Source organism: Schistocerca serialis, chromosome 3, assembly GCF_023864345.2.
Source record: "Schistocerca serialis cubense isolate TAMUIC-IGC-003099 chromosome 3, iqSchSeri2.2, whole genome shotgun sequence".
Taxonomy (NCBI): Eukaryota; Metazoa; Arthropoda; class Insecta; order Orthoptera; family Acrididae; genus Schistocerca; species Schistocerca serialis.
In genome coordinates, this window is record NC_064640.1 from 1,033,092,788 (window position 1) to 1,033,119,898 (window position 27,111).

The window sequence follows — 27,111 nt, forward strand, 5'->3', positions numbered from 1 at the left end:
GAACACCCAGTCAAATCTATGTTTGCTCAATGCTAAATAGCAGGCTTGTGTTCCACACCCTTTGGAGTTGTCTTACACTGCTCTAGTACTTGTCCTGCTACAACGGCAAAAACCAATAAGGAAAATGATTTCAGTCAGAGTGCTAATTTCAGTTTCATCTGTGAAACAACCATCCTTGTCTTTGGAGAAATTATTCTTCATTTATGTCAGAGCTCACTGCATTCGAACATGGGCAAATTGTTGTTGCTCGTATGGTGGGTGCTCCTGTAAATAATATAGCTGCAGTGTTTGGTGTTTCAAGGTGCACTGTCTTGAAGATTTATACTGCATACACGGAAGGTGGAAAAACGTCGTTCACAAAGTCAGAATGCAGATGAAAGTGCCTATTGAGTGACCGTGACAGACTGTCGTTGAAGAGAGAAAAAATAAGAGGATTAAAGCTGCAAAAGTCACAGCAGAAATGAATGTCGCACTCAAAACCCCATTAATACCAAGAGAAGATGAAGGAAGCACCATAAACAGGAAATTGCAGGGCAAGCTGGAATTCCAAAACAACTATCAGTGAGGAATGTGCATGTAACAGGAAAGTATGGTGCCTTAACCATAAAACATGGATTGTGGAGCAATGGAAGAATGTTGTTTGGTCAAATGAATTTTGTTTCACATGGTTTACAGCTTCTTGCCGAGGTTATGTCCCAAAGTGAAACGTGGCGGGGGTTCAGTAATAATTTGGGCACCCATATCATGGTATTCCATGGTTAATCTACTAGATTACATTACTGCCAAGGGGAATGTGACCATTGTGGCTGATCAGGCCCATCCCATCGTACAACGTTTGTTCCCCAACGGTGATGCGGTGTCCCAAGCTGACAGAGCTCCTATTTTCACAGCTTACACAGTACACGACTGGTTTTGTGAGCATGAGGATGAACTGTTGCATCTCTCGCGGCCACCGCAGCCACCAGATCTCAATATTATTGACTCGTCGTGGAAAGAAGGGTGCGTGATCACTATCCACTGCCATAATCATTTCCTTAATTTGTCACTATTTTGCAGGAAGAATGGTATAAGATATTCTTGAAAACCATACAGGACCAGTATTTATCCTTCTCAGACAACTGAAAGCTGTTTTGAATGCCAATGATTTTCCTACACGATATTAGGCATGGTAATGTGTTGTGTAGTTCCTGTATACGACCATATTTTTAATGCATCAATTTAACAAGGTGTCTCTCTAGACATAACTAATATGTGTTGTTAGATCACTCTTTAAGAAATATAGGCATACTGATATTAATTACTACTAATTGGTTTCACTATTAAGCTCCTTCTCAAAAGTTTTGAGAAAGTTAATATGTGTAACAACGGTTTTGCATGTCTAAAAGTATATATTTGGAATTGTTCACAATTTGTATTCCATAAAGGCCTCTTTACTGAGTATACCATCTACGACTTCATTGCCCATCTGTGTCAGAATGACAAGATGGTTCGTAACAAGATTTTTTTATGGGATGTCTAAGGCATTTGACTGTGCAAGTCGCAGCATTCATTTGGAGAAATTTAATGTTTATGGCTTTAAAGGTACAATGGTTTTTGTGATTCACTTCACATTTAACTGGTAGGAAGCAAAAGCTAATGCAGCTGTTATGATGAATTAATCAATTATTTTACCATTTCAAACCTGAATCTTTTCTGTATGAAGGAAATTTTTTCTTTATGCTGTAATGCTCTTAGGTGATTTTTTTTATGACTTTAGATGCAAGATTTATACAAAAATATGTATCCATTTTCAGAATGATGGTTTTTACACTTCTTTTTATTTACCAAAGTAACTAATTTTGGAATATTCACTGTTGTAATAAATTAACTGATCATTCACTGTAACACATAATAATAATAATAATTATAATAATAATAATATTCAGTTATACAGTGGACTACAACCAACCAACCAATCACTTTCGTGTATTCTGGCGCTCACAAGTTGCTGTGTGCTGCTAGATTGACTTGTTGATATGTTTTGATAGTGATGCCCAACAGTTGGCAGCACTTGTGTGTGACGTTAAGATTGAACACTCTTAATTGAGTATATGAAGTTTCCAGTGGGGAAAAATATTTCTGTTGCAGCTAAGACACATTAAAAGATAATGTTGTACAAAGCCTTTTAACTATGCAGACCTTTCCCTAATGGTCCATAAATTAGAAAGTGCTTTGAAATGATTCAGATTGTATTTAACATAGAGAGAGAAAAATAAGGATTAGAGTTTCACGTCCCATCAACGATGAGGTCGTTAGAGATGGAGCATAAACTCTTATTGTGAACATATGGGGAAGGAAATTGGCCATGCACTTTTGAAAGAACCAACCCAGTATTTGCCTTAGGAGATTTAGGGAAATCACAGTGAACCTAAATCTGGATGGCCGGATAGATATTTGAACTACCATTGTCCCAAATGCAACTCCGGTGTGCTAATGACTGCACCAGCTCGCTCGGTAACAGAGAGAAAGCAACGGGTGTTTGTAGTGTCAAGTACCACCTATTGTTTCTCAGACTGGAACATTATTTCAGGGACACCCACAAGGCTTTGCACACCTCCCCCCTCCTCCCCCCCCCCCACCCTCCCTGCACACACACACACACACACACACACACACACACACACACACACACACACACACACCTCTGAATAAAACTTTGCAAACTGACATATCTGTACTCATTGAGAGTAAGACAACAGAACAAATTCTCCAAAAATCCACTGGCACCCCAAACAGCTTAGAACATTGGTTTTATCTAAATGGGTTAAAATCAAACATGACAAAGATGTAGTTAACACAGTTTAAAGCTAAACAGTCAAAATCAAATGACTTCTAAAGTATCCTTAAAACTCAAGAATGTAAGGAAGCAGGCTTCTGTCAATTTCCTGGGGATATCTGTTGGAAAATTATCGTAGTCTTCTCTTGTACATTTTGGCAAACAAGCTAAATATTCTTGGCTTTGACATTATAATACTGTGCTATGAAAGTTACATGGACACTAGAAAAATGATCAAGCTACTCTTAATCTGTTGTAAAATATGGAATAATCTCTTGGGAGAACACAAGACATGTAAATAGTATATTTAAACATAACAATACAGAATTACGAAGGGCATTCGAAGTAATGCACCACATTTTTTTTTTTTCTGAAAGCAGGTTGGTTTTATTCAGGATTCCAGTACATCATATTATTCCCCACTGTTTTGGCTACAAAATGCTGTTTTTTAACATAATCTCCATTTAGTGTGATGACCCTCTGCCACCTTACTGGGAGGGCCTATATTGCATGGTACCATTCTACTGGTTGACGTCAGAGCCAGTGTCTTGCTGAATCAATAACATAAACATTATCCATGTACTGCTTCACATAGAGTGCATTCTTCATTGAGCCAAAACAGATGGGAATCGGAAGGTGCGAGGTCTGTACTGGCATGGGGTTTGAGGAAGAACAGTCCAGTGAAGTTTTGTGAGCTCCTCTCAGGTGCACAGATTTGGGTGACGCCTTGCATTTTCATGGAGAAGGAGAAGTGCATTTGCAATTTTCTGGTGACAAACACACTGAAGCCGTTTATTCAATTTTCGGAGGAGTTGCTCATTGCACCATGAGGGAGGACATCAAACAGTGTAATGCCTTCAGAGTCCCAGAAGAGTGTTTCCATGGCTTTACCAGCTAATGAAACTATAATGGCTGAAGGGGGAATATTCCACTATATCACACAACACATTTCACATATTATCAACCAAAATGGCCTGAGAAAAAAAACATTACATTTCTTATTGAATGCCCCTTGTATTTATAGGAAACCATTTCCAACTTATGTATGTAATACTAGGAACAGAGAAAATTTCATGTTGCTAGCTCATGGATTAAAGTTTTATTCCCAGCAGCATTCCCAGGCTGCTCATGGCTATGAAAATTTATAATAAATTAAAAGGTAAAAACATTTTCATATGCAACCAGGTTAATCGGAAAGAAAATTATATTGTATCCTTATGTATAAATATTGTTATTCAGTCACAGGATTTTTAAATACTGATCAAGCTGTTATTATAAAGTAATAAACATGTACTGATGGTTGTAAATTATGAGGGATTTAGGTTTTATGACACTCTGTGTGTGTCTGAATGATATTATATATATTACAAGATCACCAGTATGTTAAATCAGTGATTTATGTAACTAAGTGATGAGATATTTAAATTTTGATTCTGATGTACCTTCGAATGGGCACAAATTACGACGAGTGTCCTACAGGGCTCAGTTCTGGACCTCTCTTGTCCTTGCTATATATTAATGACCTACCATTTTATGCTGATAAAGCAAATCTTTGTTGATGAAGCAATCAACATAATCAAGCTCAACGGAGCTGCATCAACAAAATGAGAAAGAAATGAAATATTCAGAAGTATTATTGATTAGTCCTCAGTAAAGGGTCTGTAACTTAGAGAAAAAACAGTTCATTTGATTTTGTACATGTGAGATATGTCACCGTTAATAACAATAGAGCGTGGGGGAAATGAAATATATAAAACACATTGATCAAAATTCCTAGGTGTGCATATTGGTCAAAATTGGCATTGGAAATAACATTTTATAGATTTTCTTCAAACACTCAAGTTCAGCAACAGTTTCTTTATGTGTAATTGCTGATTTAGTTGATGAAACTATTAGAAAATTAGTTTACTGTGCAGTTTACATTAACTGGCATCACACAGAATAATTTTATGGGGCAATTGCACACATAGACATAAAGTATTCGTTACACAGAAAAGTGCTGTAAGGATAACATATCCTAAAATTTCATGTAGGTAACTGTCTGAAAAACTGGCATACTAACAATTTCATGTATGCAACTGTTTGAAAAATTTGGCATCCTAACAAAGCTTCACAATAAATTTGATCCTGTATGAAATTTGTTGTGAAGAATCAGATTCGGTTTGAATATAATAGTAGCATTCATCAATATTTCACTTTGAACAAAAATAGCTTGCACTATCCACAACTTAACCTTAGTCTTGTACAGAAAGGAACAAGGTAAGTAGACATGAAAATATTGGATTACCACCTCCCTTGTAAGTTAAAGATGCTAGCAGATAATGAAAGTTTTTTTAAAAAATTGAAATAATTATTTGTCGAATCCTACTCTATAGATGAATTTCTGAGTAAATAGTATGTATAAACAAACAAAAAAACATTTATTTTAATGACCAACATGCAGTGTGTAGCCATATTTTCACAAAGAAAATGTTTTTAATTTGATGTTCCACATCTTGATGAATTGTTGTGAATGTGCCCTTTGGAACCTGTAAAAAACTAAACTGAAATGAAAAGTTTTGAAGTTGTGAAAGGAAAATAACACAAAACCTAGTTGGACAGATCTAAAATTTATGGGTAATTAACCACAGCCAGGATACTTTTTGTTTGCTGTTCTCATTGTTGTTTTGTTATTTTTTAGGTGCCCAATGTGCCAGAAATTATTACTGTTGCAACAAATGATGCATTAGAATATTCCACATCAGTAAGAAACATTGATAAAGAAATGTTTGATGATGCCATTAGTGTGAAGAAGGTACCAACTGATCTACCCCAAGATGAACAGAATGATCAGTTAACTGAAGCGCTTGTGACAACAATGCACATATGGCAGCAGGCTGAAACCGAAAAGACTGAAAGTGAAAAACATGAAAATAGTTCTGCTAAATCCAAATCATCATTAATGGCAGATCATGCTATTTCTATGAGAGAACTGCAAAATGCAAAGACAGATAACGAACTTTTGCAACGAAGACTGACAGCTGTTGAGACAGGTGAGAATAACTACTGAATCCTTTTTTCTCTTGCCCATGTATTATCAGTTGCCTGGAGAGCTATAGTAATGACTTATTTTTCTTTTTAAAACTCCCATTGAGTGCATATCAGTGTTGTGGCAGGAGTATACATGAAGTTGACAGTTATTGTACAGTTTTGTCATGCCCATAGGCACCACCTACTAGACATATTCAAAATTCACAGTGCAAAACTGTGTGTGATGCTTGTGGCTGTGGAAGAGAGAATTCATGATGGGGAAAGAGTTTTCTCATCTGTTCAGATTCCCCATAACTACCCATAAAACAACCCAAATTTTAATTAGAGGAGAGAAAGATTTAGATCATTCCCTTCTCTTTTTAGAAAGGTACAGGAATTAAGTAGCATTCTACTGCATACTGGTGCACTTGAGAATCCAGAGGAATGAAGAAACTGACATAGTGACAAAGGAAACTTTCAAGGGACACCATATGAAAAATGTGTTGTCTGCTTTAGGGAAGGGTTTTAGTGTGGTATTCATGACATTCTGACATGGGTGCAGTAAATGAAAAAATGTGAACTATGGAGACATTATTACCTAATGCGTCCAAACAGGATCAATGCGCTGTTATTATTTTCTTGGCTGCCGAAGGACAAACACTGGTAGATATCCACAGGAGAATGAAAAATGTGTGTAGGGCAGCATGTATGTCAAAAACCAGCATTGTGCATGATGCGCCAAGTTCTGTGCTGGTTGGTATTCAACACAACACACCGTCAATCTGGGAGACCAGCCTCATCTATTACGGACAAGAACAGGCAGCCAGTTGACGATGCAATCAGGGTGGACCAGCACATAACCATTTGTGAGCTAGCAAAGTATCTTGACATCAATTTTGGTAGTGTGCATAACATTACCTGGCAGGAGCTAGGCTTCACATTATTTGGTAGGAGTTAATCTACCAAAAAGTTAACAGCGAGTGGGTTCCTGCATGTAAAATGAGAACAAAGAGCGAAGTGAATGGCTGTTTACCTGAAGTATCTGGTGTGCTTCAATGTTGAAGGCAACATGTTTCTTGAGCGCATTATTGCAGGCAATGAAAGCTGGTTACACCACTAGGAAGTGGAGCCAGAAACATTGCTGGTGCAATGCTGTCACCTATTGTCCCCTTCTCCTCAGACATTAAAGAGCCAGCCATATGCTGGAAAGGTGATGCTCACGCTGTTCTTTATCAGGGTGCATTGGTTATAGATTTTGAGGAATTTGGTGTTTCCATCTGTAGGGAAGAGCACTGTGCAGTGCTGGAGAAATTATGACATGCAATTAAGGCAAAACGTCCAGGAAAACTGCAAAAAGGGGCGCTGCTGCCTCATGATAACGCACATCCCCACAACACAAATGTTGTAATGCTCAGTTGGGAGACACTCAAACACCTGCTTTGTAGTCCTGATCTCTCCCCACGCGATTATCATGCCTTCGGTCTCCTAAAGAAGGGTTAGAATTGTCGATGATGTCTATCAGATGAGGATGTGCAACAGTCAGTTACAGACTTCACACAGCGGGACATGATGTATTATCGTCACCCTGGTTCACCGGTGAGATGATCGCCTTAGTGCACATGAAAATTTTACCTGACAGGCGTACCAACTCAGGATTGTATAGCCTTCAAACAGGAACTTCTTGAGCGCTTCTTATATATCACATTTAGCTGCATTGCGTGCAATTCTACAGCAGTGACCAGTTGGCACCTCCATAAGGATACATTAAAGCAGTATGAATAGTAATAGTTCATTGTGGGTACTATTGACTGATGTAACCAATTGTTGTTGTTGTGGTCTTCAGTCCTGAGACTGGTTTGATGCAGCTCTCCACGCTACTCTATCCTGTGCAAGCTTCTTCATCTCCCAGTACCTACTGCAACCTACATCCTTCTGAATCTGCTTAGTGTATTCATCTCTTGGTCTCCCTCTACGATTTTTACCCTCCACGCTGCCCTCCAATACTAAATTGGTGATCCCTTGATGCCTCAGAACATGTCCTGCCAACCGATCCCTTCTTCTGGTCAAGTTGTGCCACAAACTTCTCTTCTCCCCAATCCTATTCAATACTTCCTCATTAGTTATGTGATCTACCCATGTAATCTTCAGCATTCTTCTGTAGCACCACATTTCGAAAGCTTCTATTCTCTTCTTGTCCAAACTATTTATCGTCCATGTTTCACTTCCATACATGGCTACACTCCATACGAATACTTTCAGAAATGACTTCCTGACACTTAAATCAATACTGGATGTTAACAAATTTCTCTTCTTCAGAAACGCTTTCCTTGCCATTGCCAGCCTACATTTTATATCCTCTCTACTTCGACCATCATCAGTTATTTTGCTCCCCAAATAGCAAAACTCCTTTACTACTTTAAGTGCCTCATTTCCTAATCTAATTCCCTTAGCATCACCCGACTTAATTAGACTACATTCCATTATCCTTGTTTTGCTTTTGTTGATGTTCATCTTATATCCTCCTTTCAAGACACTGTCCATTCCATTCAACTGCTCTTCCAAGTCCTTTGCTGTCTCTGACAGAATTACAATGTCATCGGCAAACCTCAAAGTTTTTATTTCTTCTCCATGAATTTTAATACCTACTCCTAATTTTTCTTTTGTTTCCTTTACTGCTTGCTCAATATACAGATTGAACAACATCGGGGGGTAACCAATAGGAGAGTATTAAAGACTTGTTTAAAAAGTTATTTCAATTGTTTTCTTCTTTAGTGTTTGTATTTTAGAGTAGCATGTCATCTCTGTGCAGGAGATTTTCATTTTATATGATTTGTTTACTTTTTCTTTATATACCAGAACTTTTGTAACATTACATTGCTGAATATTGTTTTGAATCACCTCAAGAATGATACAGAGAGATCAATATTGGATTTAAGACAAGTACCGCAACAGGGAGGTCAGGCCATAGAGAATATTGTACTGTGACTGTGGCTTGATACTCTTTCAAGGTATATAATCACAGGTTAGGCAAGGCAACGAGTCCTAACAGGTATATTTGCTTTTCATAATATGACAACATGCTATACTGCTGGCTGCTTGACTATCACTGAGCACAGCAGAGTAAAATGTGTTCTACTCACACTAGCAGCTTGCGTGTTTGACTGAGCCTTTCCCAAGGGGCGACTGATTTTTATTGTGGCAATGGTCTAAAGCTACATGACTTGTCGATCAACAAACACTTTTAATAATAATATTAATGGTCAGATGACAAGAAATACTACTGATTTGTAATGAAAAAGAATCTAAAGTCTTTGTTTTGGGTACATGGAATTGTTGAATGACTTGTGACAGAGGTTGTAAAAATAATTTTCGGACAACTCTGTTCAGTATATAAAATTAAGAACAGAAAACATTCTACATACCTGTCCAAATTATCATAATGTGCTAGCAACAAAAAGTCATGTCACATGTATTACTATTTTGTACAAGAACATGCACAAATCACAGATGGCACTTGAACAAAAATCTTTCTCATAGTGCCCTTGGTATTTCATGGTGATTTCCATAAGCAGATCTTTGTGTAAAGCAGGCATTGGCACTTCGGTTATTAGACACTGTCAGAAAGTGTTGACATTTCACTTTGTGCTTTTTGTGCCATATGTCAAATTTTTGTGTTTAGTCTATCTGTATTCATTTTATCAGGCTTATGCCATATAGAGTGACACTAATTTCAAAATTAGTATGTTAGATGATTACTGTCGTATTCAAAAATTCATTAACATTTATGAGCTGCATAATCCACTCTTCAGTGGTGGAACTATAGTAAGAGTGATTTTTACTACCAAATACGTACAGCATTCAATGGCACACTGGACTCGCATTCGGGAGGACGACGGTTCAATCCCGTCTCCGGCCATCCTGATTTAGGTTTTCCGTGATTTCCCTAAATCGTTTCAGGCGAATGCCGAGATGGTTCCTTTGAAAGGGCACGGCCGATTTCCTTCCCTAACCCGAGCTTGCGCTCCGTCTCTAATGACCTCGTTGTCGACGGGACGTTATACACTAACCACCACCATTCAATGGCTTGTGAATGCGCACATCATTCTCAGTTGTTTGATTATTCCAGACTAAGCTACAGTTGCTGAAATGGTAAACATTTTAGTATATGAAAAGGTGTTAGCTGTAAGAGTTTGATATATGGGCCACACAATTGCCAGTATTTCACAGGCATTAAACATTTCATATGTGATGAGGACCATCAACAATTAGCAAGAATTTTGAAGAGAACCAGAAAAAACTATGGGCTTAATATAAAATTAGAATGTAATGCAGGATCAACTATAGATGCACCTCACAGGAACTTGAGATGTGCCTGACAGACATATTAGTTATTGATTATCTTCGATAGAATACGGCAGCACAAGACTCAATAGTGCCTGCGTTAAGCTTACATCATAGTAAGTAATGCCTTGCCTGGGCTTGTGAAGTTTATTGGACTGTAACTAATTGGAAATATGACTTCGTCAGATGAGTTGTTTTTACTAAAAAGATTCAATGGTTAAAGCAATGGAAGGATAGACTTTAAATTTGTCAGACTGTCATGTCCTGACACAGGTGGGAGAGGGAAAAAGGGGTTGCTGGTCAGTCTGCGCTCCCGTGTGGTACAGAGCAGAAGGCAGAAGAACAGTTCACAGTGAAGGCATTTGATTGTTTTCTTCTATCTGAGCCAACACTGGTACAGGCATTTACTAGAAATGCAGGTGGTGAGACTCGGTAGGGAACTCGTTGTGGAGACTCTTGGACAAACAGGGTTTTGAAATAGTTTTTTTATTCCAGACAGGACTAACTAATACACTGGAGGCTAGTTCTAGGGTTAGAAAAAGCATGAATAACACTGTTACAACAGAAGCCAGTGCAAAAGTCCCAGGAGTGGATGCTAACCACATTAGCAAACACTAACAGCATCTTAAGGCAACAACTTAGTTGCAAAACAAAACATACTGAAAGTGATACTGTTCACTGAGGCACTCAAAGGGAGAAAGAGAGAGAGAGAGAGAGAGAGAGAGAGAGAGAGCAGACTTACGCAGAGCTGGACCAAGGCTGGAGTCGACGGACGTGGATTCGGCACCCAGATCGTCTGACTGAGAACTCTGCCAAAATGCAGAATCTAGGGGTTTAGGGGTTTTGAAGAGTCACATGGGGGCACTGTTTTTCCCACTTAAAGCTACCCAGCCAATCCCGTAGGTCTCTAGCAGGTGCCTGCCAATCATGGTTTAGTTAGGTCCCTTCTACTGCTCCTAAAGTGGGGATGTTAATGCAGTTGCACTAACTATGTCCTTATTTGGTATCAACATTGTTCAGCTGAAAGCTAAACGTAACTGCTTTGTCAAATAAAGCTTGCAACATTATTGTTATACGTCATTTAGCCCTGCCCCTCAGGCTCCCCAGAGTAGGGTCTGCTAGGTCAACAGTTTTTGGGATTTTTGCTCTCTTTCTAACCCTTGTGAGTCTACTGATATTGCTGTTCTCAGGGCTGGTATTAAGCTGGCTTTATACACTAGTACGTGCCTGTTGGTTACAAAGTTCTATGGTGACAACCTACTACAGCGTCTAGACGACATATGAAGTTATATGTTAATTCCTTGAAGAGTAACTAACGCCCTGGGACAGCATCTGGGGGCATCTGCATTTTTGCAAGGCTCTCCCCTTACTGTTTACTTCATGTAACAATATCTCTCCTAGTTTCGTCTGCCCTCAGCATTGTCTCTGCTTCCACGCCTTGGAACGCCTGTCCTTCTTTCTCACAGCTTCAAGATAACTACCCCAAAGACATGTCAAGTTGTAGACAGGCACAATTAAGACACTCGTATAGAGCTTTCAGCCACAGCCTTCATCAGTAAAACCGCGCGCGCGCACACACACACACACACACACACACACACACACACACACACACACACACACACACACACACCCGAGCGCGCGCGCGTTCTAGCCTGAGATGCTGCTGGAGTTGGCAGTCGTGTGTGCACTTGCTTTTGTGTGTGTGTGTGTGTGTGTGTGTGTGTGTGTGTGAGACAAATGGCCAAAAGCTATATGTGAGTGTCTTCTAATTGTACCTGTCTGCAAGTTGATGTGTCATCTTAACAGTAAGTAGCAATCTATCTTTTCCTACATTGTTGATACTCCTGCATGGAGTTTCCATTGTTGCATTATTACTTAAGATTAATATTGGAATCATTCCTTCGGAGTGGCCACAGCTGATTTCCTACTCCTTCCTTGCCCAGTCTGAGCTTGTGCTGTCTCTGTTGAACTTTACTGTTACTTCATTCTTCTTTGAGATGTATTGATCTTATGGTGAAACTAATTTATGACACAGTTCATATAAACTAGATGTAAAGTGACAGTTCTTACGAATATGAATTTCTAACTGCTTCTGCAAAATTTGTAAAATATTATATTGAGAAAGGTTGATTCAACTTAAAACAGCTCATCTCCTATCAGTGTAAGATGGCCAACATTTAGTGGAAATTAACTTCTGATGTAATATGTTCAACATAATTAAAAACTGTATTGAAGAAAATTGTGAGATCTGTTGTAATCACTTCTAGACAAAGGAAGGAGGGGAGGCATGCTTGCCTAGCTCAGAGATAATTTCCATTGCTCCTGTTAATTTCCATCTCTAATTATCTCATTGCCAATGGGGTGTTGAACCTTAATCTCTCTACCTTCCACCTTGATCCTGTTAATTGTGCAGGGGCTCAGCATTTGTGAGATTCCTTGGCAGCTGTTGCTTTATTATATTGACCATATATTTTTATAAATTTTCTTGCTGAAAATGAACGTAACCTTACTTGCTATAAGTCAACCTACAATGCCTCAAGTGCTTGCTGTGTGTGTTAGAAAATAGAAATTTCAGGTTATTTATTGGTATGTACCCATAATCAGAGCAAGCCTATTAGCTTCCTTACAGAAATTTCTGCGGCTCCATTGATTATCAGTGTGTCTACATGTCCAAATAGCAAACGTGGATTTCAGTTCCTTCAATCCATATCATGTTCCATATGCCTGGTGATCCTGGTGATAATGCAGAGCAAGCTAGTTCAGTTTATCTTTCTCTCATTGAACTCTTGTTTCCTAAAAAAAAAAGCAGATATTTTTACTATTTGCATGTATTGAGACAGTTTCCTTTACGCCCGTCTGTGGGCACCACTTTGCAGGGAAGATGCATGAAACTGGTTATCTGAAGCCAGGACCACCAGACTTTTTCTGTGTTATAGAAGTTGGTCTTTGAGAGTGGTTACTAGCTTCTCCTGTGCAAACACTCTGTGATGTGCTTTCCTTTTGAAAATGTTTGTCTGCATTGTTGGCATGTATACGATATGCAGATAGGAGGGTGCTCATCATCTTAGCATTCTGCCTCGTGGGTGGTGCTAAATAATGGAACACATCAAGGAGCCCAGTCTTTGTTGACCAAGTTTGAACTTGGAAAACACAGGATTCCTGAACTAGTGCTGGTCAGGTGCACCTGCCATCTATTACCCTAAACCTTGAGCACACTTCAGCAATAACTGGTAGGCATGAAAGTGGAGTTTCATGTCTCCCAGAAAATGGGGATCTTGGTTAAAGAGAGGGTCTCAACCTTAGGTATTCATAAAGTGATTTAGTGTACTTCGGGAATCTTTAAATTAGAATAGTGACTTAAGGGTGCAACATTGACTTCAGAAATGTCTGTGAGGGCATGCTGAAAAGTAGTGCCACTGAATTTTTTATTCTGTTAACAATGTTGGTCAAGGTATTACAAGTCATGTATATTACTAGGTTGACTTTCCCACTTAGCTGATGCAAGTTGCAACCCTTTGCCACTAGAGAGCTTTGAATTGTAGCGGGTAACATGGCAGCATGTAATGTGACTATGTCGATGTGTGAGAAACTGAAAGCACACATTCGAAGAGTTCCTCCACACACGGAGCAACCCTCTCCTTCAGCATGGCAATGTGAGGCCATGCACAAGCACTGTGACACCTGCAGCAATCTGATGCCTTGGGTTCACTGTCATTGATCATCCTCCATAAAGTCCCAACTGGGCCCCATTTGATTGTCATCCATTTCCGAAACACAAAGAACACCTTCGATGGCTTCACTTTGATAGTGATAAAGTTGTGCTGACAGAGGTGAGGTTGTGGTTGTGGTAACAAAGTCAAACATTCCACAGTGATGGTATCAGCAAACTGATAGCTCGTTAGGAGAAATGTGTTTGTCGCCAGGGTGGCTATGTTGGGAAATAAATACATAGAAATGAAAATAAGGATGTAGAATGTTCATAAAGTGTTTTTATTTAAAAAGCTTAAGAGTTTTCACAAAAAAATTCAGAGGCATTACTTTCCAGCATGCCCTCGTATATCTCTGCAAGCCACACAACTACAGAAGGCAAAATTGCTCGGTGAATAACCAATACCTACAGAGCTTCACTGAATTTCATTAAGAGTGCAGTATCTTGCAGAGACCAATGGGAATGGATGTTATTGAGTATAAAGGTGAGTAGGAACAAGAAGATTGTGTTTATTGATGTAAGGAACACAATGAAGATAGTAAATGCTAATAGGTAAATAATGTAGAAGTGAAGAAGATAACTCACCGAATAATGTGTAGCTACATCATGCCAACTGAACACTAAAGTGTCAGGACTGTAGTTTGTCATGTAGACTGGAATGAGGGACTGTATCAGGTATGGTGGATAAAGGGAGAAAGAGGTGGAAGTGGAGGAGGGGTTGGGAGAGGGTAGCTGATGGCTTGGAAGGAGGCAGTAGGTGGTTTGCAGAATTGGAATGTGGAAGGGAGAGGCAGCAGGTGCATGGCATAGGAATGCAACATTTGGGCACCAGAGCCGGTGAGTTCGTGCGGCACATGATGGCCATTATGGGGAAAGGGTGACGGGATAGGGGAGGAAACTTGGGGGCAGAGGGTGCGGGTGCAGTGGTTTAGCGGAGACTGAGGCTGAGAAGATTATGGGAGTGAAGGATGTGCTGCAAGGAAAATTCCCATCTACATAGTTAAGAAAAGCTGGGGGGGGGGGGGGGGGGGAGAAATCCACATGGCACGGCTTCTGAAGCAATCATTGGACTCTAGCACATAGCACTCAGCAGTGTGTTCTGTCACAGGGTGATCAACTCTGCTCTCGGCCACAGTCTGATGATAGCCAAGAGCAGAGTTGAGCACTCAGTGGCAGAACACGCTGCCATGCTCAACGTGCTCAAAGTTGGTGGCTGCTTCAAAACCTGTGTCATCTGGATTCTTACCCCCAGCACTAGCATTTCTGAACTATGCAGAAAGTAGTTCTTGCAACACATCCTTGGCTATCACAATTCTCTCGGCCTCAATCACTGTTGACCCTCTTCACCCGCATCCTCTGCCCCCCCCCCCCCCCCAGTATCCACTTCTCTGATCTATCCCTCTCTCCTAATCCAGTACTGCATGTCATCGTCATATTGTGTTGCACTAGTTCACCAGCTCCAGTGTCCGTATGTTACTTTCCTATCCCGTACAACTGCCTTTCCATTTTGCTTTCCTATTCCGCACACCTGCTACCTTGCTGTGAGCTGTCAACTACCCTTCCCTAACCCCTCCTCCTGCTTTTGCATGTTGTACTCTATATGAAGAAGATTTCTTGTTGCGTACTTTCTTTCCTCAACATTATACATTTCTATTTTTATGCTTCTGTATTTCAATTTCAAGTGATTTCTACACCTTCCATCCACTTCTCACATCACTAATGTGATCATCTAGTTGTAACTCTCCATCATTACCTGACTGAATTAATGCATTCAGTATAGAGACATTTTTTAACTTACTTAGTGTTTTTTGTTTTATATGTGCTGCATTACTGTGTCCACATTATGATTTTTTTCTAAGTTTTTCAGAATGATCTAGCTCTTATCCTCTTACTTCACTACTTGTCTTGCTGTTCTGTAGTCTTTATTCATTAACTTTGTTTTAAATGAATTGAGTCTCAAATTTCCTTCATCTGGCTATTTGTTCCACAGTCGATATGGTCACAATTTCATTGGAAGATGTGCACACCTTGGTTGTGGAATAATATTGAAGGCTGTGGCTGTGGTTTCTCTCCTTGATGGCTGCTGCCTTTTTAAATTTTTACCGTCAATGTCATTCTGTTTTACTGTCTGTCCAGTCACATTAATGTGTAATGGCTGTCAAAAGCGTGCATAACCACCTTTTGCAGTACAGACTGCTGTGAGATGTGCAGGAGGAGTGTCAGTGAAGTTGTAGTGTCCTGTGGTTGGCAGGGAAAAACTAACAGTCAATTTGAACACACTTTATTATAATTAAAGAAAAATACCTTCTTGGCACACACTAAGTGTTAAATGCAAGAACAAATAGAAAAAACCCCACAACTCTTGTGGTGGCAAATCAGATAAGGAAACAACACAGTGGAAGAAAATACTGACCAAAATCTACTGTACAAAATACAACGTGCTACTACAATGCTACAGTGAGTGAATACAATGCTAGGGCCTGTCGTAAGTATTGGCTGGAGCTGTTCCTAGCAGTTGGTAAACACTGTCGGTCTGATGGTTTAGGCGTGCTTATAAAGCCAGGTCGGCAGAGTGCTACATGAGTCTTACGAGTTCCTATTGGTGGAACACTGTCACATGTTGTCTGGCAAAGTAGTTCCATGTTTATTTGGAAAGTTTGTTATTGTTTCCGTCTGCTGGCGATGTTTCTCCCTGCACTCCTGAAAGGAGGTTGGCAACCCATCTTGTGTGTCAGTTGTGCGGGTCCTCTAACAGTAAGGGGCCACTACAACATTCCTCCCCCTGGGGAAAAAATGCACAGCACCACAAATGTCCATAGGAGTAGGGGTGTCCTGGTTGACATCCATGGGTTCGTGGCTGCCAGGGCCGGGCGGCGATAACGCATCACAGGCAGCTGGTGGTAGAGACAGCGACTGAGGCGAAGGCGGAAGTGGAGGTTCCATCACAGGGTGGTCGGCGATAGGCACTGGTAGCCTCCCCCCCCCCCCCCCCACCCACCCCCCCCGCCCCGGGCGTCGTGGTCCACCAGACGGAGCTGGTTGAGTTGCTGGCGGGCGGTGGAACTGTTGGCCCACCGGAGAGATGCCATCGCCTGGCTGCAGAGCTCGGTGATGACAGCAGGCACCCAACACGCCCATGGATGAAAGAAGGTCCACGCCTAGACCGTGTGCCCGATGCGAAAGGGGTGCGTCGGCAAGTGGGAGGGTGAGAAGCCTCGGGAACCAGGACAGATAAGGGAGAGCAGAAAGGTCGACCATGAAGTATCTCTGCTGAAATTTCACCGGCATGGGGGTGGCGTGGTATGTAACCAAAAAAAGCACTACCTCCTCTAGCGAGTGATGGCTCAGCAGCTTATTGAGCTGGGTCTTGGACGTCCACATGAAACGTTCCACCTGGTCGTTTGATGCAGGGTGAAATGGGGTGATATGGATGAGGGAAATTCCATTGAAAGTACAGAATTGCTTAAACTTTGTCGAAGTAAACTGTGGATCGTTATTTGTAACAATCGTTTTGGGGAGGCCCTCGACAGCAAAGAGTCACTGGAGAATTTTGATAGTCTCAGCAGAAGTGGTGTTCATCATGCGGGAGACATAAGGGTATCCCGACCAACCCAGAGTCGATAAATATGAGCCACTGGGAACCATGAAACGGCCCTGTGAAATCCAAATGGAGATGTTCCTATGGAGCAGCTGCATCCAGCCACGAAAAATACTGGCACGGGGATGCTGCCTGACATGTTTGGCACGTGGTGCTGACTGACATGAGGGGGGTCAATGTCTTTATCCAAACCGTGCCAATAAAGGTATCAGCGGGCCAACTGGTTAGTGAGGACTATGCCCCAATGGCCTCTGTGGAGGAGGTCGAGGACACAGCGGCGCAACGCATGCTGTATGACCACCTGGGTAACGTCGGAATCACCATGAAAAAGGATGATGCCACTGCGGAAAAAGAGCATGTGCTCATGATCCCAAGAATGCTGGACCTTTGCATCGTGGAAACTACGACGGCTGGTTGGCCAACCTGCAGCAGTTTGGCAGCAGAGAACTTTGTAGTGTCTGATCCTGAGTGGTGGCCCGCCAGACTGCATCAGCATACAATGGAAGCGCATCCAGAGCTATGTCCATGCCCAGTTCCACATGGAAACAAACCAAGGGGCAGGTGTCAAACTCGTGCTCTGCCACGGTAGGCAGCCGGGGCAGAAAATCGGCGTTTGTGTGCTGTTTAGAGATGCGGTAGACAATATTAAAGTTGAACATCACCAGGAAGAACGCAAAATGCTGGAGGTGGCGTGCTGTATGGGTGGGCACAGCAGCACCCAGGTGAAACAAAGAAACCAAAGGTTTGTGGTCAGTCTGCAGCGTGAAATGATGACCATACACGAAATCGTATAATATTGTCAGGGCGAAAACCAGTGTCAAAGCTTCCTTTCTAGTTTGACTATATTTGGTTTGAGCATTGCTCAGTTTTTTGGATTCGAAAGCCACGAGCCTCTCAATGCCATCAGCCACTTGGGAGAAGACTGCACCCAGGCCGTAGTCCAAGGCATCGGCGGCGACGATGAGAGACAAGGAAGGATTGTAAGCGGCCAGACTAAAAGGGTGGAAGAAAGCTGACTTTAGATGTGTGAAAGCCTGCTCACACGCTGTGTCCCAAACCCAACGCGTACCCTTGCGCAATAACCCAGTCAGGGGCACTGAAATCTTGGCAGCGTGGAATATAAAACACTGATAATAGTTGATTTGACCAAGGACGGATTGCAGTTGCTTCACGTTGATGGGAGGAGGCAGGTTTTGAATCACCTTGACGTACTCCTTAGAGGCGTATAGGCCATGAGCATCCATCATGAACCTGAGGTAGCTGACCTCCCACGCCAAAAAGTCACACTTTTCTTTCTGGCAATGCAGGTTAGCCTTGGAAAAAACCTGAAACAGCTGATCCAGCTTGTCCGTGAGGTCCACTGCAGCCGTGCCACTGACTATGACATTGTCTAGATAATTGGCCACCCGGGAACAGGGTTTGTGAGGCATTCCAAATGTTGGAAAATGGCGGGGGTGCCGGTAAAGTCCACACGGAGTATTGATGACTAGGATATGCTGCAGTTTCTTGTCCAGTGGCAACAGCAAATAAGCATCGTGCAAACCAATTTTGGCGAAAATGGTAGAGCTCGCAAGATGTGTGAGTACATCATCCACTGATGGAACAGGATAGGCGTCAGTGACGGACTGAGAATTGACTGTGACCTTAAAATAGCCACTGATGCATAAAGCACTGTTCAACTACTCAACTACCGTGATAGGCATCGCCTAGTGACTGTGCGCAATGGGAGAAAGGATGCCTTCATTTTGTCAGTGGCGAAGTTCCACTTGGAGCCTGTCTCAGAGAGCAAAGGGGACTGGGTGGGCCTTAAAAAAATGAGGAACAGCAGAGGGAAGAAGCTGAACATGCACGGTGAAACCCTTCGCCAGTGGTGTGGAGGATAAGAAGAGCATTTCATATTTGCTGAGCAACAGGGCAAGGAGGGTATCCGATGAGGGAATCGACACCGCCTGTACCACATCCTTCACTGATAAACCCTTACAACCAAAACTGTCCACACCCAGAAGGTTAGTAGCGCCAGGGGATCCAACCACCGAAACTGAACAGTGAAGGAACAACTGTTGTAAGAGATTTGTGTGGAAAAAATGCCGCCGGCTGATATAGAGTGATTACTGAAACTGCGCAAGGTGCGAGTGTATGGGGATAATGCCGGTGAGCCCAAATGTTGGAATGTGGCACCATCCCCAATAGAAATGGATGATGCCGTGTCAATTTGGAAGACAACCGGAATATGTGCAACCTCCAAGGTAAGGAGAAAACCGGCACCTGATTGGGGAATGATGGAGAATACTTGCCCATCAATGGAATGCGAGGCTTCCAGGTCCAGAGATGACGATTCGTGATGAACCTGTGCATCCGCAGGAAGTGTGGCATCTATGTGATGTGTCTGCGAAGCCTGACACACCACAGCAATATGGCCCACTGGGCTGCAAGCCGTACATCTTGCTCGCCGGTGAGGGCAATCCAACCATTGGTGAGTCTGGAAACAGTTCGGATAGGATGAAAGCCAGGTGAAAGACTTCCTCTCACGGAGTGGACCAATGGATCGACGAGGCTTCCACTCGGCGCTAGACAACTGGTGACCCGCGTAAGCAGCTGAATCAAGACATGGTGGTCATAGCTGGTGAGACTGTTGAAACACACGAATGATCGGCAGACAGGTGTCGAGGGATGAGTCCTGTAACTTCAAAATATCAGCCCGAAGACCCTTGTTTGGTGTGTGAAACACCACCATATCATGAATCAACAATGAGGCATAAGGCGACTTGCAGGCAACGTTGGCGCACTAGAATTTACAATCGCCAGAGAGACCCTGGAGCATCGTAATCCATTCCTGATAAATCTGACCTGGTGACTTTCAACAAGAAAATAAAATCTGATGGGCAGAGGTGACATGTATTTGGGCATCTGGGTACTCAAAAAGGCAGCCCTTGATGTGAGTAAATGAGAGATCTCGAGGGGACTGCTAGGGGTTCAATTGTTGAACTAAACGATGCACTTGTGGACTGACTGTTGCTCAGAAAAGCTCGACTTTGATTTTCATCATGGATCCCATGTGCCAGTAAATGTTGTTCCAAGCATTTGAGATAATTTGACCATGGTTAGACAGACCTATCGAAAGTCGGAAACGCCAGTGGAGCCACATGCAAAGTGTTCAATTTACCTGCGATGGAATCAACTCTATGAGCTACCTCTTGCAACGCTGACAAGTGAGAGTGAATTTCTGAATGTGTGAGCGTTGGCTGAATCTGCTGTAGAGTTTCCACCAAGGACTGAAGAAGCTCTTCGGAGGAGACCATTCCGTTTGAAAATGAAAGTTTTTTCCTCGTTGCCAATAACTGTAGTATACTGCAGTCGGCATGAAAGGACTAACAGTCTATTGAAATGCACTTCATTGTAATTAAAGAAAAACACCTTGGCATACACTAAGTGTTAAACACATGAAAAAACAGGAAAAACCCCACAACTCTTGTGGTGGCAAACCAGGTAAGGAAAAAAAAAATGGAAGAAAATACTGACCAAAATCTAATCTAAAAAATACAGTGTACTACTACAGCGAGTGAATATGATGCTAGGGCCAGTGTAAGTACTGGCTGGACATGTTCCTAGTGGTTGGTAAACACTGCTGGTCTGACAGTTTAGGCGTGCTTATAAAGCCAGGTCGGCAGAGTGCTACATGAGCAGTATGAGTTCCTATTGGAGGAACACTGTCACATGTTGTCTCGTGAAGTAGTTCCATGTTTATTTGGAAAGTCTGTTATTGTTTCTGTTCGCTCACGATGTTTCTTTCCGCGCTCCTGAAAGCAGGTTGGCAACCCATCTTGTGTCTCGGTTGTGTGGGCCCTCTAGCAATAACGGGCCGCTACGAAAGAGGTTCTGTAAGGTATTGACAGGGAGACTGGAGCTGTGTCGACTCCAGTGCTGTTGTCATCTGGGCTAGATTTCTTGAATGAGGATCTGTGATGTGAATAACCTAATAGAGGTGTCCCACAGATTCTCGATTGGGTATACACATCTGGAGTTTAATGGCAAGGGAGTATGCTAAATTCGTCCTAGTGCTCTTTGGGCCACAAATGTACATTTCGAGCTGTGTGACACATTGCATTGCCCTGCTGGTAGATACCATCATGCAGAGGTTAAAAAAAAACTGTGTGTAAGGGTGGACATGGTCTCCAAGGATACATGAATTGTTGCGTTGATCTGTTAGGCCTTCCAGAATGGTGAGATCAACCGAGGGAATGCCACGAAAACGTTCCTCAGACTGTAACATTCCCTCTTCAACCTGGACCCTTCCAACAGTTGTTGCAGGGTGTTTGTTTTCAGTCTGTCCAGTTGCAGAATTGACATGCAAATTCCAGCCTTCATTGCTGATGGATAGGAGCCAATGTGGGTTCATGAACCAGGCACCTGCTGTGAGGCCCATACGCAGCAACAGTTGTTGAGGAAACTCTGAGGGTAGCCCTTGGTTGATATGGGCTGTCAGTTGCTCAACAGTTGCAAGTCTATTTGCCTGTACACACCTCCGCAGCCATTGTTCACACCTGTCATCTGCGGCCCATAGTGCACCACAGTGGCCTCAGTTCTACTTTTGGATAGTGCCATTTTGCCATGCTTGGTATACTTTAACTGTGGCAGCACATGAACAGTTTAAAACTTAGCCCTTTCAGAAATGCTTCCACCCTTGGCTCGAAAGCCAGTGATCGTGCCCTTCTGGACATCGGATAAATTACTCTGTTTCTGCAATATCATAATGACTGCATTGTTTTCCCTCATTCCCTGACTTGCTTTATATATCTGAGAGTGGTTATTGCACATTGACATCGAACATAGGTGGTGGTCACATTAATGTGACTGGACTGTGTATTTTCATTCATGAACACAGTTAGTGCTTTTATTGCCACCCACTTTATAAGAAAACCATTGTTGATAAATTATTCTGTTGGATCTGTCCCACTTAAAAATTAATTGTATTCTTTCAACAGAAATGTACCTTTGGATAACGCTTTAGGTTGTGAAGTAACATTATGAAAACAAATACTTAATATTCTGTCAAAACAATTCCTGTGACATTTGAGAGTTAAATTCTTTTTTCAGTTATGAATTGGAGTGCTTTTTCATTATGCTCACTGGAGCTATATTTAACAAAACAGAACTTGAGATATAGTTTTTTTATCTGCACAGTTCCTCAGTAGTAAAAGATCATCCTACTGCTGGAGCCAGATGTGAAGTAATTACAATTTTTGTTCATTTCTGGATCGTGGTGGAGAACTTATTTTTAGTTAGTTACATAATGTCATTGTAAACAACTCATAATTGCTTGGGAAAAAATTAAATTTTGTCACATGTGACAGTTCATATATAGATGTTTTTTAAGTACAGTAGTCATTGGTTTCTTTATTGGCTGTTTATATACTGATATTAAAGTTCACTTTTTTTAATTTTTGCTCCATTTTTATTGCTGTAGATTTTATATAATAAATGACCTTTACTTTCTGATACTTAAACTGTTTATTCTGTATGAACCTAGATTGTAATGAGTACAAAGACAGAGTTGCGTATCTTCAGCAACAATGGAACACTATGACAAAAATGCAGACTCACTTGAGAGATGTTAATGAAAAGATGAGTTTTCTTGAAGAAATCCTTAAAAATACTCATGACATTGACTGGTAAGAATACTATCCTTCTTAATTTATATAAAAAAAACCATGAGAAATCTCCTGTTGTTATATTAAATACTCTGATATGGATGACTCTTTTTTTTCTCTTCCTAGGCATCACATCCAGGACAGTGACACAAAAAATGGTGTCATCGGAACAAATAAAACTGTTCAATTGCTTGAGGAGTTCATGCAAATTAAAAATGAGGACAAGGGGCCTAAGGAGGATCAGAAACTTGTGAAACAGCTGTAAGAGCACCCTATTTCATTTCATAATTTGGTAACAAAAATGTAAGAGTCCAACATTAATATACTCGTGAATGACTATTTTACAACGCACTGATTCCCCAAAAACATTGTCATATTCAGCGTTGATCGTGTTGTTGTTGTTGTTGCGGTCCTCAGTCCTGAGACTGGTTTGATGCAGCTCTGAGAGCATTATTTGGCTTTTCCTTCATGCAATATAGAAGCAAAGAAAGAAAGGTAAACTATGAGTATGTAACAAAAAGACATGTGGAATGGTAATGATTGTATGAGCATGTGAAGAGAGTGAATAATAACTGCAGAAAACTGTGAGAAAGATAAGAAAGTTAATAATGTAGGAGAAACTTCCCATTATTTAAGAAAATTATCTATATATATGTGTGGTATTGTGAGTAAAATACAAACGGCTTATAGAGTGATAGAAATGTCTGTTTTTAGTCATATTGTCATACAGCAATAATATAAATTTTTATTGTATGTGCACTGTTTCAGATAGAACAAATATTCAGTAATATAACAACTAGTACTGTAGCTCATTTTAAAAGTGAAGTGATGTTATCGAATATTCTCTTGACTTTCATTTCTGAATAATGTGAAGGACTATTCCTATTTTGTTTTTAAATATGAATAGGTAATGTTGTTTATATCAAGTGATAGGAGAAAGAAGATGTAAAATCGGGAGGAACGCGTATTTTGGATTTTCTGGCATTGCAGTTTCCCTAAACAGCCTCATGCAGCTTTCAGTGTTATCCATTAGCTCATATATATTTTTTGTGAGCAGTAAGAGTCCTATAACATTCCACTGGGTACATATGAAGCTTGTGTGCTTCACATCTTATGCTTTCTCATCATTAATAACAGCAGGTTTTGCTAAGTATGCTAAGAAGTCTTTTGTTCCATCACAAAACTGGTCCAGAATTCCATAAGCTTGTATGTACCCCAAGACAAACAGAGCAAGTAGAACTGAACACAATCACAGGCTTCCCATCAGATCACATTGTGTTTTGTCTGTTTAGCAATACTAGTTGACATGATTATATATTATCATTTATTTCAATATCAGTCCAGTATTCAGTTATAATAAAAGAAGAAACCACAGTACACTACTCTCATTGAAACAGTTTAGGAAAATGGAATTCAATATTTTGCTCTTCTGTGCATTGCTCTTATTACACTCAGTCTGTCTTCATTTGGTGGATATTTAGTAGAGGTGTACCCTAAGAAGAGGAAGGGGTCAGTCTTTTTTTTCCCCCTTTGTTTTTTTTTTCTTTTTTCCATGGCGATCATGACATGATTATAAGTGTCATTTGAATGTTACAAGAATTTTCCCAGTGGGTCTTGGCTGTGAAACAATAATTTTAAATGTGAACAGCCATCTGATGACATGTCAATTCAAAACCAGTAAAGCTGCTGTTTGTTCTCAAAAAATTGCATTATTAACAGTGGCTTTTTTGTACTTTATTGTAAGAATTAATGTGTAAAAGCATCTTGGTTTTAAAAGAGCTGTGCATATAACAAAATGTGTGGAATTAGTCTGAAAGAGCCTTGCTGTGACTGTTGCTAAAAGTATTTCCCATAGTACCATAGGCCTAAATAGGTTGATGGCTTTAAATTCATGCAATTTGGACAACAAGTTGACAGTCCTTGATGGGACTATGCATGAAGAACTAATTAATTTTTGAATGTCTGCTAGGTTATTGTACATATACGTAACATTGTAAACACATTTTGAAAGTCAACTGAAATATAAATGACATTTTCCCCAAATTATAGCTGTATAGCTTTCTTCTCCTCCCCCCCCCCCCCCATCATCCTCCCCCCCTCCCCACTCTCCTGCACCCCCATAGGCTTTGCACCACATTCATACACACTTTATCTATACACGTGAAAAGTCTGTGTTAACCAGAATAGCCGTTCGAGTAGTATACTGCAGTATGTATACAATATTTTTAACACTGTCAACAGTATAGCAAATTAAGAATGTACCTTAAGATTTGAACCAAATTTTCATATTTAAAGGCTGAAAGAAGAGAGGTACACAAGGAGAAACTGTGGTAAAAGTGGAGAGGTGGTGTAATAAAAGATCATCACCCAATAACTTTACAATAATTGTCATAGAGGAACAAAACAAAGTGTTGTGTAGAAGTTTAGATTGGAATTCCGGTGCTGCTTACTGGCACGATTACCACAAAACATCCAATAAAGAATACATTAATTTTCTGTGTACCCATGCACTTATCAGTATTATTGAATTTAACATGCTGTTTACTAGAGCATTGTGTTTGTGGGTACTTAATAATTGTTTCACTTCACCTAAAGGTAAATCTCTTTACTGACCAGTAGAACAAGAAGATAAATAAATACTATCACATACACTATAATCTTCCTGCTGGTTACTTCTTGCATTGCACATCAGACAACTGCACACACATCAGTAATAATTGTTCTGCAACAGGTAGTGGTCTTCTTTCTGCTGGAGAGGGTTGGTCATTCGCGACATTGCCAATGGGTAGGTCAGGAGTGACTTATGAGCTGAGATCCCTACACCACCACCACCACCACCACCACCACCACCACCACTGCCATAAGACAAAAAGTACTAACTTGAACTATGAAATGACTACTGGATTGAAACAGAACCACGTTTTTCATCCATAACAAGTTTCCATTGTGGCTGGATGCTGGTAGTTGTCTAGTGTTGCAAGGGGACTGCTTCATGTAGGTGGGTGGAGGCCAATCAGTTTCCAACTGAGTGTCACTGCTCTGAATGACATTGCAATGCTGGCATATGTGGCCTAAGGTGTATTCTGCATCCTGTGGTGGACTGTATTCCAGTGGCGTTTCGTGTACTTAAGTAAGGTGCTTTGCATCAGTTAGTGGACACTACTGTATCTAACTCTTTAATGTAGAGAGGGAATACCCTGTCTTTTTGTTTCATAAGTGTGTAAGGGCTCTTATTGTAGGGCAGCTACAATGATCTGTGCAGTGGGCTTTGTCGTTGTTAGGTCTTTGAAAACAAAGGTAGAGAGTTTTCTGCATCATGTTGTTCCACTTGGTCACATAGCCCCCATTTGCCTCCGAAAGCACCACAAGGAAATTTTTGCTAGAGTGTGAGAGAGGGCCTGTGTATGGTTTGAAAAACTCTACTGATAGATGCAGAGGTTCTCCATACAGCAGCTCTGCAGGAGAGGCCTGCAGGTTGTCATCTAATGTACTGTGCAGTCCCAGCAGCAATACTGGTAGTGTATCAGTCCACAACACCATTATATGACACCTTGTAACAGCATTCAAGAAATGGTGTAAGCACTCCATAGTGCTCTTTGTGGATGTATGATATCCTGTGCAGCTAGGCTATTGCAAGTAATTTTTCTGCCTCCCACTGCCTACTCTGGTTAGAACTAACTTGCTGGAAGCACTTTAAATGTGAAATCAAACAGCAAATGAACAAGCGCAATTTGTGTTACCAGTATTACCTCTGGCCACCTGGTGTATCTGTTGATCACAAGGGGGACAGTACTGGTAGTTGAGTGTGACCGGATGTGGACCTACTAAGTCCAGGTGGATGTTTGAGAATCATCCCTGTGGAATGTCAGAACTTCAGCACGAAGCTCATTGCCATGGTATTTTGTGCTTCTGGCAGGGAATGCAGGTCCAAATCCACATACGGCAGTCCTGTATACCAATCCACACAAAATGCTGCATTACTAGTGTC

General features: G+C 41.1%; 1 protein-coding gene across 3 annotated transcripts in view; it reads left to right on the plus strand.

Moving 5' to 3' along the window:
* The window catches only part of LOC126471499 (golgin-84-like), a 108,654-nt gene that overhangs the window by 21,521 nt on the left and 60,022 nt on the right, over window positions 1-27,111 (plus strand). For all 3 annotated transcript variants that reach the window (XM_050099715.1, XM_050099713.1, XM_050099714.1), the window contains exons 3-5: window positions 5,496-5,847; window positions 23,003-23,144; window positions 23,250-23,384. In XM_050099715.1, the coding sequence (XP_049955672.1) occupies window positions 5,496-5,847; window positions 23,003-23,144; window positions 23,250-23,384 (629 nt within the window). The remainder of the gene's footprint in view (window positions 1-5,495; window positions 5,848-23,002; window positions 23,145-23,249; window positions 23,385-27,111) is intronic.